This window comes from Emiliania huxleyi (assembly GCF_000372725.1).
Source record: "Emiliania huxleyi CCMP1516 unplaced genomic scaffold EMIHUscaffold_41, whole genome shotgun sequence".
In the NCBI taxonomy this organism is placed as follows: Eukaryota; Haptophyta; order Isochrysidales; family Noelaerhabdaceae; genus Emiliania; species Emiliania huxleyi.
The window spans coordinates 60,050-75,049 of record NW_005198900.1 but is presented as its reverse complement, the minus strand read 5'-3'; the positions used below and the strand labels follow the sequence as shown (position 1 = coordinate 75,049).

Below are 15,000 nucleotides of genomic sequence, written 5' to 3'. Positions count from 1 at the left end.
CGCGGTAGCCCTGCGCCGCCAGCTGCGCCACCTCGGCACAAATTGAGGAGGAGGGGCGGGAGCGCTCGCGGCCTCGCGTGTGTGGCACGATGCAGTACGAGCACCTGTTCACCGCTCGAGGTGTGAAGCGGCGCCGTTCACAGCTCTCGCGCCTCTGTCCGAGCAAACGAGACATGTTGTTGCAGCCGCGCATGATCGAGACGAAGGCGGAGATGCCGTCGCTGCCCTCGCGCACCGGCGCCACGTCAGCGTACGTCTCGTCAAGCGAGAGAGCGACGTCGAGGGCCGGCTGCCCGCCGCGCGCCTTGTTCACACCTCCAGGTGTGAAGAGCCGCCGCTCCAGCCGTGAAGAGGTGCTTCCCATGCGTTGGCACGATCACCAGTCTTGCGACATCTGGCTTCCCAAACTAGGCTTGCAAACGGCAGGCCGCCGCGCGCCTGCGCGAGCAGCCGAGGCAGTGCGCGGTAGGCATCCGGCCCGCAGACGACGTCCACCAGCTGGTCCTCCTCCAGCAGCCTCCCCTTGAGCCGCTCGCCCATGCAGCCAAGCAGCCCGACGACAGGCCGCGTTGGCCGCAACCCGCCGCGCGCACGCCAGCCCGCCGCCTCCTTCCGCCGCTCGGCGCGTATGGCGCGCAGCCGCGCCCAGATCTTGGCCTCGGCGTTCTCGCGGATCGCGCACGTGTTGAGCAGCACCACGTCCGCGCCGGAGAGCGACGCCGCGTGCGAGTAGCCCGCGCCCTGCAGCACGGACCGCACGACCTCGGTATCCGCCACGTTCATCTGGCAGCCGTACGTCTCCATGTAGACGCCGCGGCCTGGCGCAGAGGCGGGAGGGTGCCACGTGGGCGGCTACTCGCGGTGCAGTGGCGGCGTCGAGGCGGCGCCTGCTCCGTCGAGCTGCGCCGAGGTGAGGTAGGGCGGCAGGTTTGTCTCGCCGACGTCCGCAGTACCCTCGTGCGGCGTGAAGTCGCGCAGGCTCGCGGCAAACTCGAGCCGTCGGCGAGAGGGCGTTCGCGCCGAGAAGGCACGACGTGACGACTGCAACGACGAGGACCAGGCCGCCGCAGCGCGAAATCGGCTCCCGGCCGCCATGTCGTAGAAAAAATAATCGACCTCAGCCTGGTAGCCGCTGCGCAGTGGCACGCGAGGGAGACGGGAGCGGTACTACTACAGCTGTACATGGACGCCACCTCCGCCTATGACACCATCAGCCACCGAGGGACGGGCGTGGCTTGCGAGGCACTGGCGATGCCCGACGACGTGGTAGATGGAGTCCTCGGCGGCGCCGAGTTGCAATTGTCGGAACACCACTCAGCGCTCACCGCGGTCGGATTCATGCTGACGCACTTCACAGGCTGAGAGGCCTGATGGCGCGTTGCTTCCCGGCGCAGCGGCTTCGATTTGGGGCTCGATTTGGGGCTCGGATTGGGGTTGGGGCTGGGGCTGGGGTGGATGGCGGGGTGCGGCTGGGCGTAGTCGTCATTGTCCCAGCGCCCGCCGTCATTCTTTGGCATGAGCGCCTCGCTGATGAGGCCACCCAGCGTATGCGTGCAGCCTCCGTCGCAGTCCATCGTCTTCGGGAAGCAGCCCGGGTTGTCGCCCGAGAAGGTGCACCGCTGCTGGGCTGAGTCGACAAAAAGCTGGCACACGAATCGTGCCTGATTGGCATTGACAAAGTTGGACGTCTCCGCCGAGACGAAGCCGGAGAAGTGCACGCACGGGTGGCCCTCCCATGCTGTCTCGTCGTCGGTGCAGGAGAGGTGCTCCTCCACCTTGAAGACGGAGATGCCCCACGACTGCTCGTTCTGCTCGTCGGCGCTGCACGTGGACGTCGGCTCGAGCAGCGCGATGTTCCTGTGGTCCCACGCGGGCGACACGAGCGCGTCCGCCTCGTCCTGGTCGCCCTCGATGGTGTTCGCCTTGTGGTGCGGAAAGTCGGTGAACTTGACCGACGTCTGCGGGTAGTAGTTGAAGGAGATGTCCGCGACAAAGTGCTCGACGATGTTGCCAGGCACATCGTCGTTCGCGACGTCACGCTCGTTGTTCATGACGACGTCGAGGTTGGAGCAGAAGCCGGAGGTGGCGATGAGCCAGTTGGGGTCCTCGACCACGTTAGGCGGGTCGGGGACGACCGGGTTGATCGGAGCAAACAGCGGCCCGCGCTCTGTCGGGGTCGGCGTCTGCGCACGCACGGAAGTGACCAGGTCGGCTACAGGGTCGGCTAGGGTGCAGCTGTGACGGGGATGTGAGGAGAACGTTCGTGTCGAGCAAGGAAGCGCTCTCACCGGAAGCGCATTCACGCCGCCACCCAGGACGGCGATGAAGCCGAAGAGGGAGCCAACAGCCGGCTTGAGGTGGGTCATCCTCGCCTCGCCGCTGGCGAACCTGCGTGGAAGCGCGCTGAGTGAGCGACTGGCGGGCTCGGCTTCAGGCACGTCACAGTGAAAATCAGTGGCTGCTCAGCGGCTGCGCGGTGGCGTGCAGGCCTCGCGGAAATCGCGCAAGGTGGGCACTCGAGAGGCCGCGCCGAGGGATTCACTTGTGACTTGAAAGTCCGGTGGGCGCCGAGTTGTAAAATTCTAAAGGCGGCGCGTGAAAATGTGCCTCTTTTTTGCGTCGACGGGGCATGCCAGTCGATCGATTTCTTCGGCGACAATTACAACACAGGCCCACCCACCAACCAACCAAGCAACCAACCACCGGCCCGGCGGCCCCACGAGCCACGACAGCGTCCTCGCCGCCTGGGCGGACGCGATGCGCACCCCGTCCAACGCGCCTTATAGTGCCAGTGCGCGCCAGTCCGTGGTTGCTAAGCCGTGCGAGCGGCGCAAGCGAGGAGTGGTCGTCCGGGAACCCAGCGCAGAGCAAGACCAGATGGTCAGCGCCAGTCGGCCCGGCGACGAAGAGAGTGCCCGCGCCCTCCAGATCAAGAAGGTCGTGCGGGACCGCCTTGAAGAAGAGGTTCAGCCGCGAGGAGGGTGACGAGGAGGGAGAAGACATGGTCTGAATAGAGGTGCGAACGACTGGCGGCGGCGTGGCGTGGCGACCGACAGCGGAGGGCCGAAAAAGAATTTTACAACCCAACTCCCTCGCACAACAACTGGCCGAAAAAGAATCTTACCAGAAGACTCCCTCGCACAACACTGGGCACGGGACTGGCGCGCACTGGCACTAACACAGGCACAGTGTTGTGCGAAAAAGAATTTACGCTCTGGCGGGCCGGGGCGCGCGCTGTGCCTCGGGGTTCGTGCGTCGCCCCCTTACTTATTATGCGCCGTCCACGCTGGCAGACCCCCACAATGCGCTTTTTTTGTTTTTTCAAACCTGTGTGCGAGGCCCCGCGAGCGAGGGAGACGGGTCAGCGGAGCAGCAATGAGCGAACTCGAGGACGAGCAAAACCGTCCGACCCTGACAACCCCGCCCCCCTCGAGAGCCCGTCCGTGTCTGGTCCATGGTACGTGTGTGTGAGTGTGTGTGTCCTGTCGGCTCGCCTCCCCGTGAGCAGGCCTTCCCGCTCCACACATGTGCATGTGCATGTCGCGCACACCACACACGAGGGAAAGAGAACCAGTCCGAGACAGGGAGCCACCGAGACGACAGAAGGCGAGAGTCCGAGGCAAACGTGTGTGCGCCTTTGTGACCGGGAGAGCATCCAGCGAACTCCTTGGCTAACAAAAAATACGACGAGGGGACGGGAACCATGTGTGGGCACACACACACACTAGCATCACCAGCACGCGACACCACGCGTCAGACCCCGTTTGCGGCCGCTCGGGTGCAGACGCGTCATTTCACACACGGAAGCGAAATTTTATCGTGCTGGTAGCACGTTGGATGCTGCCGTCGGCCTCGCGGATCGCGAGAGCTCATACACGAAGAGGGAGATCAGAGTGAACAAGCTCAAGGCCACCGTGGGCAGCAGCCGCCGCAACGCACCAGCGATGGCCAGCGTCATCGTGGGCGTGGCCAGGAGCATCCTCATGCGCGGACTGGCGCGAGCGGCGGCACGAGGCGCGATCCGCGCCGGAGCGTGTGCAGGCCTGGCGTCGGGGTGGCGCACTGCCTCGGGAGGCGGCATTGCCACTGGGCGACGGCTCGGCACGCCATGCCACTCGGAATGTCCATCCCAACCGTGAAGCCGACGGCAGAGCGGAGAGATGCGCGACGTGTGGACAGCCGCCGCGGTGGGTGTCAGGAGGAGCAGCAGTACGGAGGAACTCGGGCACATGGCGGCAGCGAGGCGCTCTCGGTCCTCCGCTCAACTACTCCTTTCGAATCAGGCTCGCAAACATGAATTTTCCTATAATCAAAGGAGGTTTGCTTTTGCAATCAGCGTGAAATTACCGAAAGTAAGTGCGTATTTCACAGCTCGTGTGAGTAGTGAATAGAATTCCGAACGTAAAGATAGCCACATTACACTGAAAACCCACACAGTGCACACAGAGTGGAAGAAAGAGAATTTTACAACAAAACTCCCTCAGAAAGAGAACATCTCTCTCTCAGAGTGGACATTGCACACAATTCCCGTAACACCCAAAACACAGAGTTCACTCGCCCCCGCATCAACAAAACAGAGAACAACTCTCTCCCTCCCCCCTCACGACTCAGCCCCACGCACGGCGCACGGAGGACTGAGTCGCACATTCCTACAGCACTTGCCGCGTTGGCATATACGCGTACGCCCGCGAATCGCTGCCGTCGCCGCCCCTTCTCCGCCCGCGCCCACCTCTCACGCCTCGAGCGGCGCGCCCGCCCTGTCCGCCCTGCGGCGCTGGGGCGTGCCGCCCTCCGAGACGGGGTACGCTTCGTGGCTCCGTCGCGGCTTGCTCTCGCCGCCGCCCTTGCCATCCTTGCAGACAGTGCCGTAGAGGTCGCCGGGCGGCTCATAGGTGCCGAAGAGGCGGTCGAGCAGCGTGAGCCGCTTCGAGAAGTTGGAGAGGGGCTTCGTGTGGTGCATGGTGTGGTCGGGCACCTGCTCTCGGCACAAAGGGCGTGAAGAGGCTCGCAGCTGGCCCGTGTGCGGTGGCCAGGCGGTCTCGGCCCGTCTCGTGTCATCTCGTGCGCGCTACCTTGAGGTCGAGGTTGAGCAGCTCCGGGATGATGCGGAGCGGGTGGCCGTTCACTGTCCACGACATTTGAGTGTGGCCGAGCAGCTCGACGAGGTGGGCCCACGAGACGAGGAGCGCGATGTCGAAAAGGGTGTAGTTGTAGACGCGGCCGATGAGCTCGAAGCCGATCAGGTACGAGCCAAGGATGGAGGCCGTCTCCAAAAAGCTCAGCTCGTACGTCTCGTGCGCCACCAGGTGGCCGTGCTCCTATCAAGAGCGCTCCAAGAGATAGTCGAGATGTGGCCGAGATGTAGTCGAGGTGCAGCAGCCGCCGGCCGTGCGCCTTGCCGGTGTCGGCGTGGTGCGGCGCGTGCAGCCACCGGTAGAGCGTGCGGTTGACGTGGCAGGAGCGGTGGAAGGTGTAGAAGCCAACGTCCAGCCCAATGTCAAAAACAAAGGTGCGCCACGGCGCATGCAGCCACGACTCGACGGTGGGGTCATCGATTTTTACCCACGGCCAGATCATGTACCCCACCGTGAGCCCCACCGCCTCCAGGAACGAGACCTTCAGCTGCGTCCGCACCGCTCGCAGGCAAAGCGGCTTGAGCGGCCGGCCCTCGTACTCGTCCGCCATCGCCTGCACGGACCACGCCTCGAAGAGGCCTATCGGAAGGATGAACGGCCAATAGACCGCTGGCCGGTCGAGGCCGACGCCTTGCGAGAGCTTGACGAGACGCATCACGGCGAAGCGGGCGAGGACGACCACCGTCTGTTGCGGCCACAGCCGACAGATGAAGCGGCACCGCCGCCAGCGGTCGGCCTGCGGAGAGGTCCTGTAGACCCAGCAGAGGTTGAAGGCAAATCCTGCGAGCCAGACGGCCAACATGCTCTTTGCGTACTCGATCGACGCCATCGTGACGGCAAATGGGTGGTGTGGCAGCGGCGGAGGTGGGCTTTGTGACCTTGGGGATCGACCTGTGCTGAAGCCGCCGGGTTTCTTTTCGGCCCCTAGGGGTGGTAAAGGGGTTGTTAGGGGGGGGGGGGGTCCAGAGATAAAAATTCTGTGATGCCATGCGTGACCTAGTAGTGTCCCAAGCTATGGGCGTGTCCACGTTGCAGCCAGAATTCTTTCTTTTTGAGCTAGACCTCGTTGTTACTCGCTTAGTGTGGGTAAACCATAAAAGTAGGTTTGAATTCGTCCACGTAAGGCTTGGTGAGTGGTTGGGGTGGCCTCAGGCATCCCCAAGGGAGCCTCTGCGGTGCCACATAAGCAGCTTGGTGATTGTCGAGACTTTAAAGGATTCGTTTGAAGAAACGCAAACACGCCAGACACTACTATGGTCACCAGTAAACCATAATTCGACTTTGAGGGATCATATCTCAAAAAGCCGGGAGATAGCATAGCATTATTGTTGCATATTATACCAAATAAGGTCAAACTTGACCCCACAAGCATCAAGAACCCGATGCTCCGGCTCGACTGTGCCGGCACACTGCCTCCTCGCGCCAGCTGCTCGCAGGCCGTCGCGGCCCGTGGTGCACCAGAGAGAGAGGTCGACGCGTTGCCCCCGCCGGCGACCCCGCGCGGCTCAGGCCGGCCAGAAGGTGTCTGGTGACGGCGCCGTGGCAGGAGTGCGGAGAAGAGCTCGCCGAACGCGAGCAGAAGATGTCCAAAGTGTGCTAGCGCGAGAGCCTCGCGAGCGGGCGCAGAAGGAGCTCGCCGTGACACGATGCCGGGCGGTGGTGGTGCTCTGGCGGCTGTGCACAGTGGGCAAAGTCAGGCTGCAACAGGGCAGCACGGTGGTAGTGCCCTGCTGCAGCCTGGCCTGACATGCACAGGGCGAACAGAGACACTACTATCGTCCGGCGCTCGTCGACGAATCTGGGCCAACTTCGACCGCCGCCACAGCTCGCCACGAGCACGCAGCGACAAAATGTTGACTGTACGGAAGTCGAGGCTGGTCGAGAGGAAGAGGCTGCCGTGCGAGCCGGCAGCAGGCTGGCTCGTCGTGGACTGCAGCGGCGACTTTTATGGGCTTCTCTGTTCATAGTAGCGTGCACGCTACTATGGTTTACCCACATTAAGGGAGTACAAGCGAAGGCACACACAACATGACGCCAAACACACGATTGCACGCACCGCACACCGTACCCGGCACCCGCGCCCGCCGCCCCCCCGGCCCCCGCCCCGCCTAGGTGGGAAAGAGACGAGGAGATGGTTCTTTTTCGCCAGTGCGCGCCAGTCCCGTGCCCAGTGTAAAGAAAGAAAGAAAGAAAACAGACAACCCAAGGGAGGGATGGGAGGACGGAACCGTGCCCAGTGTTGTGCGACGGAGTTTTGTTGTAAAATTCTTTTTCTCCCGTTGTTATGAAAATACTTGTCGGGATTTTTCTGAGCTTAGCCTTCTCGATGTTAGAGCCGTATGAAAACAAAAAGGCGGACATGGCATATCGCTCTCGGGCTCACAGACATCCCTCACACCCGCGCACACCCGCCGCCCCCGCGCGCGCGCCCCACCCCGGCCGGGAGAAAGGGGAGTGACAGTTTGGGATTGCAAGCCCGAGTATGTTGAGTCCTGGCTCAACAACGCAGATAACAAGAGGGGGTGGTCCGGCTCACAGGTCCGGCTCACGCGCCTCGAGCTCGCCAATCTACCGCACTGAACACTTCCGCCCCCTCGCTCCCAACCCATCCACCCCGCCCCGGGCCGCGCCGCGCGATCTCGGGCGATCTCGCGCTATCTCGGGCGATCTCGGGGCCGCGCCGCGCGATCTCGGGCGATCTCGCGCTATCTCAGGCGATCTCGGGGCCGCGCCGCGCTATCTCGGGCGATCTCGGAGCGTCGCTCGCGCGGCGTCACACCTGCTCAAAAAGGAAGGAGGTTGGAGGCAGGAGGTCACGCCCCATCCAGAGCGCCGCCGTCGCCGGGTTTTTGGCCCCCGGGTCGTCGCCCGACGGTTGCTGCGCGGGGCAGCAGACCGTCGGACGGCGCGACGACGCCCCGTCCGGCACGCTCCCCCCTCCACCCGGCTATTGCCGCACGAGCGCCCTCAGCGGCGGAATTTTTCCCTCGCGCTTCCTTGGGCCCCCGGCAACGCCGACGGACTTCCCGTCCCCCCACCTGCGCCGCAATCACCGCCGTGATTGTCGGCGCTGCGCCCCTTGGCGCCTGTGCATATCCCGCGTGCCCGCCCGCCAAGGCTGGTGCCAAGGCCAACTCAACTGCCAAGGCTGGTGCCAGGGCCAAATCAACTGCCTGGCTGGTGCCAAGGCTCAAAGGCTCTCCTCTCTCTCTCCTCCCTCTCTCCCTCCCTCCCTCCCTCACCCCCCCCCCTCTCTTCTCTCCTCTCCCCCTCCTCCTCTCTCCTCTCTCCTCCTCTCTCCTCTCCTCTCCTCTCCTCTTCTCATCCTCTCCCCTCTCCTCCTCTCCTCTCTCCCCCCCTCTCCCCCAGCAGCTTCCTCGAGGCCGAACAGGTAGATCCTCCCTGATCGCTAAGCTACCACAGGGGACGGCCAGGTAGTAGACGTCGTCCGCCGCCGCCTCCGCCGCCCGCGTGCCTCCGCCCCGCTCAGCAAAAAATCAGCATTATATGAGGAGGTGCCAAAGCAGCAGTATCTCCATGAGGTGAGCGTCGTGCGTTTTGCCGCGGCGCGCCGCCGCTGCGCCGACTGGCTCCCGGTTCGAATCGTCCTTCGCGGAGCGAACGCGGCGACACGTGCGCACGTCGCGCGCGTGTGCGCCTGCGACAAGACGAGACGAGACGAGAAGAGAAGGAGAAGAAGAAGGTTGATGCTTTTGCGTCTGTTTTGGCGCCGACGACGCGACGCGCCCCGCTGCGTGAGATGGCGCCGCCGCGGAGTCGGCGCCGCGATCAACCGCGCGCCAGCGGCGAGCGGCGCAGCGCGGCCACCATGCGGCGCGACGTGCCCGCCGACAGTCTTTCTTTCTGAGCTTAGCCTTCGATGTTATAATGAAACAAACGCGTACTGACGGTCGGCCGCCAGAAAACACGCCTCCGTGGCTCGGGTTACACCAATCCTCGCTACCCAACGCGGCCAAAGGATATCCACCTCGAGAACCTCGAGAGCAGCGTATCTTTCTTTCTTGGGGCGTGCGCCCCTAGCTCTGCGGACGGGCCCCTCCACCCTTCATACCGCGAACGGGCATACCCGGTGACTGCCCGTGATGCTCGCCAGCGCCGTCCTCTCCCCGCTCTTCGCGCCTCGGCAGGCGTCCCTGATCGCCGGCAAGTGGTACCCGGACCCCGTTCCTGCCTTCCCAAACGCCGACGGCGAGATCGGCCGGCTCCGGCAACAGCTCGAGCAGGCGCAGGCGGATGCGGCGGCAGCGCAGGAGCGCGCACGCGCTGAGCCCGCGGCGCGCTCTCGGGCGGCTGAGGAGGGTGGAGCGCGGAGGGCAGCAACTCGACCGATTGCGCTGCCGCCGCCGGGAAGCCTCACGGCAATCATAAGCCCCGCCCGAGCTCACACCATGGTGCACGATCCGCTCACGCCTGCGCCTTCACACAGACCTTGAACAGAAGAAGGTGCCTCGAATAGCGCGGCTCCCACCTAGGCGGTCAACCTAGGGATGTGGTTCTCGCTGGCGGTGGCGTCGGCGCTGCGGATGCGGCACGGTGCGACCGCCGCGGCGACGGCTTGCCTGGCGCTGGGCGTGGCGGGCTGTGCGCTGGCACTGCTGCAGCTGGCGAGGCCGCTGCTGACCAGCGTCAGGAGGTGAGAGCAGTCAGGCCCTTCCTCTCCTCCACCCTCCCACCCGACGATGGCTGAGAAGCCTGGTTCCTGCCCCTCTGCTCCTCGCTGCAGCGCTCTCGGGATCGACGACAGAGGAGCAGTCGCCGGCGAGCCGCGAGCTTCGCCGAGATTCGCCGAGACGAGCGAGAGTAACCACCAAGTCGGATTGGTCGACACGGGCCGACGAGCCGAGAAGAGCCGAGCTTAGCCGAGATGAGCCGATGTTGTTAGCCCAGAGAGGGTTGCTCGGAGCGTGCGAGCGGGCTTTTCTCTTCACACCGCCCGCGCGCCCGCGCCGTGAGCAGGCAAGCTGCGATGCTACGCCTGCCGCGACATCTTCGACGTACCGCGCGGGGCCAAGCGGGCCGTCTGCCCGTACTGCGGCACCGCCAACCAGGTGTGAGCGTGCGTCTTGCTGTTGAGCGTGTGTGGAGCGGCAAGCGCGCGTTTGGACGACAATTGAACAATCGTGTGTCGCTTCCGGTGTTTGCGGCCCCTTTCAGTCGATGAGGGTTCTATCGGATCACGTATGAAAGGGAATGTGGTTTGGGGCCGACCTGTGTACGGCAGTTTTTAGAACTTGTAGCGGGTTGTACTCCTCCGCCCTTTTTTTGTGTGTGTAGAAGGGGGGGGTTCCCTCACTCCAAGGAGTGGGGGGATTTTCGCACGCTCAGTGTGGCGAGTCGTATATGAACAATCCCTACGCCTACTTATAAGCTACTCTCTCTCAAACAAGACTTGGGGGTAGGAGCCCAATGTGCCCGGTAACGATCCGTCCACCTGCACCGCACTGCGGGTGTAGCATAGAGGCAAGAGGGTCAATCTAGGCCTCTCTTATTAGGCCTCTCTCTGGAACGCCTGTGCACGCCCCGGCGTACGCCGTTACCGGCACCGGTCGGTCCTGACAGGGTTAGTCGCGTGTAAGTCGCGTGCTTCTGCTTGATCGGATGCGGGTGCGTGCTGTTGCGGGTGCGTGCTGTCGCTTGATCTGGTGTGCAGCCGCGAAGCCAGGTAACCTATGCTCCTGCTTGATCGAATGTGGACTGCGCTGCCGTGGCGGCTGCAAGGGGCTTTTGCTGCTCTTCTGCGTGCACACGGTCGACCCAAGCTCCGGAACACAGTGGGAAGCATGCCGGTATGGCAGATCCCAGGGCACTGGGTGGCTGTAAGGAATCATTCTTGCCGGCATCTGGAACACTTGGCTAGCGTTGAGCAGATATGGCAATGCCATCGAGCGATAATCCGCATCGCCCAGGTTCTGCTTGTATGTTGGGCCGTGCATGAAGGCGCCCGAGTGCTCCACCGCCATGAACAACCTCCAGTGGAGGCGGGTGCGGAAGACGTGCAGGCGCACCACCTCAAGGTTGTTGTAGTAATACCTGCCATTGTACTCCCCGCGCGAGTTGACAAAAGGCAGACGCAACGCTGCATCCACTTTCAGGTGGGGATTCGCCTGGTTGAAGCTGCGCAGAGCTCCGTCCAGCCGTGAGCTGGACGCGGCTTTGGAAATCGTCTCATAAGCATACGCGTAGTGCCTCGCCTGCAGGTGGGCAAACACGTCTTTTGGCCAAGCGCTGGTGATCCGGGAGTCACCTCCGTCCACACGCAAGTACCAGTCGACTTGGAGCAGTAGTGGCGAAAACATCACGAGGGCGGCATAGAAGCGGCACATGGTCCGGTAGCCAAAGCCGTGGAACGTGCCGCGCATTGACGGTGACGATAGATTGCCGCCACGATGGCTGAGGTTCACGTCCCGGAACACCGCCGCATAATCATAGTATTTGGGGAGGGCGGCGTCGACACTGAAGTTGACGCGCTGCCAGACCACGGCAGAGGATCTGACCTGGTCGCTAATCCGTTGCTGCTGCGCGTCTGTCAGGTCCTCATGATGCACCACGAGCGGGTATGCACCGTGGTGGCTGAAGAAGTGTTCGTCCAGCGCGGCCGCCATGTTTGCGATGTTCCACGACTGGTCATGCTTGTTGCCGCGCGTGCAGTCTTCGCCACAGGTCGCCTGGAAGGCGAGAATGGTAACGGCGCCGCGCGGCTTCGTCGGTTGCTTGGCCTGTAGCTCCTGGATGCGCTGCACGCCGGCGCACGTTTCGTTGAGCCACGAGCTGGTGTGCCACAGGCGCCCGCTCGCGGCTGCAAAGCCAGGGCGCTGATTGTCGATGGAATGGACGAAGATGTCCGCGTGCTTGTCTGGCTCGGCGCCACACGTGACCACTGGATTGAGATGATGTGGGATGGACATCACCACCAGATGTGGGATGGACATCACCACCAGATGTGGGCGGAGGAGCGGCGTTCCACGGGGGCTGCAAAAAGAATTTTAAGGATGGTTGCACAAAAGTCAATCAATCAATACTCCCTAGGGTGGGCGACGGATAACGCACCACACACCTCTCCTTAAAATCCCTGTGTGGTGGCGGCGTGCCGTCCTCCCATCCCTCCCTTGGGTTGTCTGTTTTCTTTCTTTCTTTCTTTAATCAATCAATATCCCTAGGGTAGGCGACGGCTAGCGCATCACACTCCTCTCCTTAAAATCCCTGTGTGGTGGCGGCGTGCCGTTCTCCCATCCCTCCCTTGCGTTGTCTGTTTTCTTTCTCTTTCTTTCTTTCCCTCGCCTGCCGCCGCTCTCTGCCCTCTCGGCGGCCGCCACAGCGAGCACCCACCCGCAGCCCGGGGGCCACGCGGCCGGGCACCAGGCCTTCGATGGCGGCCTCGCCCGCCATCGACCTGGGAGAGCCGCTCGCGGCTCTGTTCAAGCGCGCGCGCGTCGCCGACAACCTCTACCGCAGGTATGAGGGGCGGCTCGCGGAGCTGGGCATTGGCGATGCTGGCGACCTCCTCGACGAGGTCGCTGAGAAGGGCATCGGCTCGCTCGACATCCACGACCGCCAGGCGGAGAAGCTCCGCCAAGCTCTTCTCGGCCGGCGGGGCTGGGGGGACGCAGCTGCGGTCTTGGCATCCCTCAGCGGCTTGTCGCTGGGCGACACCCCGGCTGGGGTGGCGGCTGGCGATCAGGCGGCTGGTGGCGGGGCAGCGGCTGGCGGCGAGGGCCGCGGCGGCGCGCGCCCCGAAGAGGCGGACGGCGGTGCCTGCGACGCGCAGGCCGCTGAAGGTGGGTCCGGAGGTGGGACCGAGGGATCCAGTTTGGACCCCTTGGAGCCCGCGCTGCCGGAGAGCGTCGATGGGACGATCGACGCCGCGGGGGGGGAGGAGGAGGTCGAGGGCGGACGGAAGGCGCCGCGGCGCCGCCGAGGGCGGCGCGGCCGTGGCGCCAGGGGTCGCGGGGGAGGGCTCGAGAAGGTGCCCGACACCGCGGCGGGTTTGGCTGCTGAGCGGCCCAACCCCGTGGAGGAGGTTTCCACCGGCGGCGCGGCGCCGGCGGAGGGGGAGGAGGGCGGCCCGCCCTCGCTCGCTGCTGATGGACCTGGACGTGCCCCATATTGGGGGCCCGCCGGCATTACCCCGCCCGAGACGCCGGTCTCGGACGCTGCCGGCGCGCCCCACCCTTTCATTCTGTTAGATGAGGCCACGGGTTCTAAGGCGGGCGAGGCGGCTGCTGAGGCGTTGGCGGAGGCGGCGGTCGACGCTGTCTACGGGGCGCTCGTAGCGGCGACGCTCGAGGAGTGGGCGGGCGCGAGCACGGACAACCCCGTCTCCGCGGAGGACGCTCGAGGCCCAGGCCTCGAGTGTCAGGATTGCTTTGGGCGCTTTTACGACGAGTTTGGCGTGGAGCCGTGGCTGTGGCGCCGGGCGTTGCGTGAGGGCTGGTCGGAGCTGGGGGGCTGGTCGAGAGAGGAGATGGAGGCGGCGGAGAAGGAGATCTGGCGCGGCGAGAGTTCTGAGATCTCTCAGCTAGGCGAGTGGGTCTGCGATGCTTGCTTGGAGGGCTATTTGGGGGGGGGCGTTGGCGACTACTCGGAGCTGCGCAGCGGCTACGTTGCGCCGTATCCGAGTAACCCCTGGATAGGTCGCTCGCGCGACCTCTCCTGGATGCGCAAGGGGCCCATAGGGGTCACGCGGAGGGAGGCGCTGTTAGCGGCGGAGGAGGCGAAGGCGGCCGCGCGGGCGGCGGAGAAGGCGGCGCGGGCAGCGGAGGGGGGGAAGGGCGGCGGCAGCGGGCGGCAGTCCCGCGAGGCACGCCGGCGGAAGGGTTCGTCTTCGCGGGGCGGGGTGCGCACTGCGCGCCGCGAGGATGAGGAGCCTGAGCCAGGGGAGGGTTGGGAAGGGGGGGCGAGGCCGGAGGAGTATGACGGCCTCTTCGACGGCCCATAAGGGGCCGTTGTCTGCTGTGCCTTTTGTGGTGCTAGTTCGTGCCAGTCTGCTGTGAGAGGGGCTTGTGTTCGTAGAATTCTTTCCCTCGATAGGGTGGCGGCGTGTTTCCTCCAATGGTCCGTACGGGCCGTCGCACAAGCCACAACACACTAGGCAGGGGACTGGCTCGCACCGGACTGCCACTGGCACCTCGACACGCCCGGACAGCGGACAGAGCTCAGTCCTCAGAGACGTCAGAGGGAGAGGCCACTTACCCGGCGGGCTAATATGTAATAAACGCGCGGTTCACGCTCACGGGTGGCACCGGAAATTTTCGAGGGAAACGAGCGAGGGTGCTTTTAATACCTCTTGGACATCCCTGTGCCACATCCGCGCCTTATGGCTGGCGGCGCCGTGCTTGCGGCACGGGGACCAGAGACGAGACAGAGACCGAACAGACACCCCCCCCTCCCATCCCCCCCCCCCCCCCCCGGCGAGATTCAATAGCAAGAGCCACCCTCGCACCTCTCCTCCATGCCCAGCCCCCTCAAGACTGCGTGTCGAGCCGAACCACGCGGCGGTTCAGCAGCTCTGTCGTGGTCGGCCTCCGCCATTGCGCGCCCGAGACACACGCCCACGGCCCCGACGCTTCGCTCTCGCGGTCCAAGCAAGCTCCGCGGCTGGCTCTGCGCTCTCGCCCAAGCGGACTGTGCGGAGACAGAGCTGGCCGCAGGGCTAGCGCTCCTCCTCGGCGTCGCTCTCCTCGCCGCTGTCGAGGTCGCTGTCCTCGTCGTCGTCGTCGTCGTCCGCCTCGAGCTCCAGCCGGATCAGCTCCTACAGCCCGAACTCTCGGGTCATCTCGGGTGCACCTCGGGCGCATCTCGCCTTGGGCTCCTGTCAGACAGAGAGAGAGAGAGAGAGAGAGAGAGA

The 15,000-nt window shown here is 64.4% G+C and overlaps 6 protein-coding genes across 6 annotated transcripts in view; 2 read left to right on the top strand and 4 right to left on the bottom strand.

The window, feature by feature from the left end:
- The window catches only part of EMIHUDRAFT_416037 (hypothetical protein), a 5,805-nt gene extending 4,706 nt beyond the window's left edge, over positions 1–1,099 (bottom strand). The window contains exons 1-4 of the mRNA XM_005769709.1: positions 888–1,099; positions 439–818; positions 174–304; positions 1–104 (exon numbers count right to left, since the gene is read on the bottom strand). The exon at positions 1–104 is cut by the window's left edge and continues 2 nt beyond it. Coding sequence (XP_005769766.1) covers positions 1–104; positions 174–304; positions 439–818; positions 888–1,095 — 823 coding nt within the window. The 5' untranslated portion in view covers positions 1,096–1,099. The remainder of the gene's footprint in view (positions 105–173; positions 305–438; positions 819–887) is intronic.
- Positions 1,100–4,732: 3,633 nt separating this feature from the next.
- On the bottom strand, positions 4,733–5,964 carry ERG3 (putative fatty acid hydrolase; the record flags this gene model as incomplete). The annotated part of the gene is made up of 3 exons (XM_005769708.1): positions 4,733–4,975; positions 5,073–5,318; positions 5,452–5,964. 3 exons carry the CDS (start codon positions 5,962–5,964, stop codon positions 4,733–4,735), a joined length of 1,002 nt encoding a protein of 333 aa, XP_005769765.1.
- Positions 5,965–9,181: 3,217 nt separating this feature from the next.
- EMIHUDRAFT_436367 (hypothetical protein) lies at positions 9,182–10,392 on the top strand. The gene is made up of 2 exons (XM_005769707.1): positions 9,182–9,789; positions 9,880–10,392. Exon 1 carries the CDS (start codon positions 9,239–9,241, stop codon positions 9,587–9,589), a length of 351 nt encoding a protein of 116 aa, XP_005769764.1. The 5' UTR covers positions 9,182–9,238; the 3' UTR covers positions 9,590–9,789; positions 9,880–10,392.
- Positions 10,393–10,717: 325 nt separating this feature from the next.
- EMIHUDRAFT_102588 (hypothetical protein) lies at positions 10,718–12,085 on the bottom strand (the record flags this gene model as incomplete). Its single annotated transcript, XM_005769706.1, has 1 exon — positions 10,718–12,085. The coding sequence occupies one exon, from the start codon at positions 12,083–12,085 to the stop codon at positions 10,718–10,720; it is 1,368 nt and encodes a 455-aa protein (XP_005769763.1).
- A 437-nt stretch (positions 12,086–12,522) lies between these two features.
- EMIHUDRAFT_102587 (hypothetical protein) lies at positions 12,523–14,091 on the top strand (the record flags this gene model as incomplete). Its single annotated transcript, XM_005769705.1, has 2 exons — positions 12,523–13,035; positions 13,360–14,091. The coding sequence occupies 2 exons, from the start codon at positions 12,523–12,525 to the stop codon at positions 14,089–14,091; spliced, it is 1,245 nt and encodes a 414-aa protein (XP_005769762.1).
- A 714-nt stretch (positions 14,092–14,805) lies between these two features.
- EMIHUDRAFT_209971 (hypothetical protein) overlaps positions 14,806–15,000 on the bottom strand; it is a gene marked incomplete at both ends in the record, with an annotated part of 3,015 nt that continues 2,820 nt past the window's right edge. Inside the window, one exon of the mRNA XM_005769704.1 lies at positions 14,806–14,817. Coding sequence (XP_005769761.1) covers positions 14,806–14,817 — 12 coding nt within the window. The remainder of the gene's footprint in view (positions 14,818–15,000) is intronic.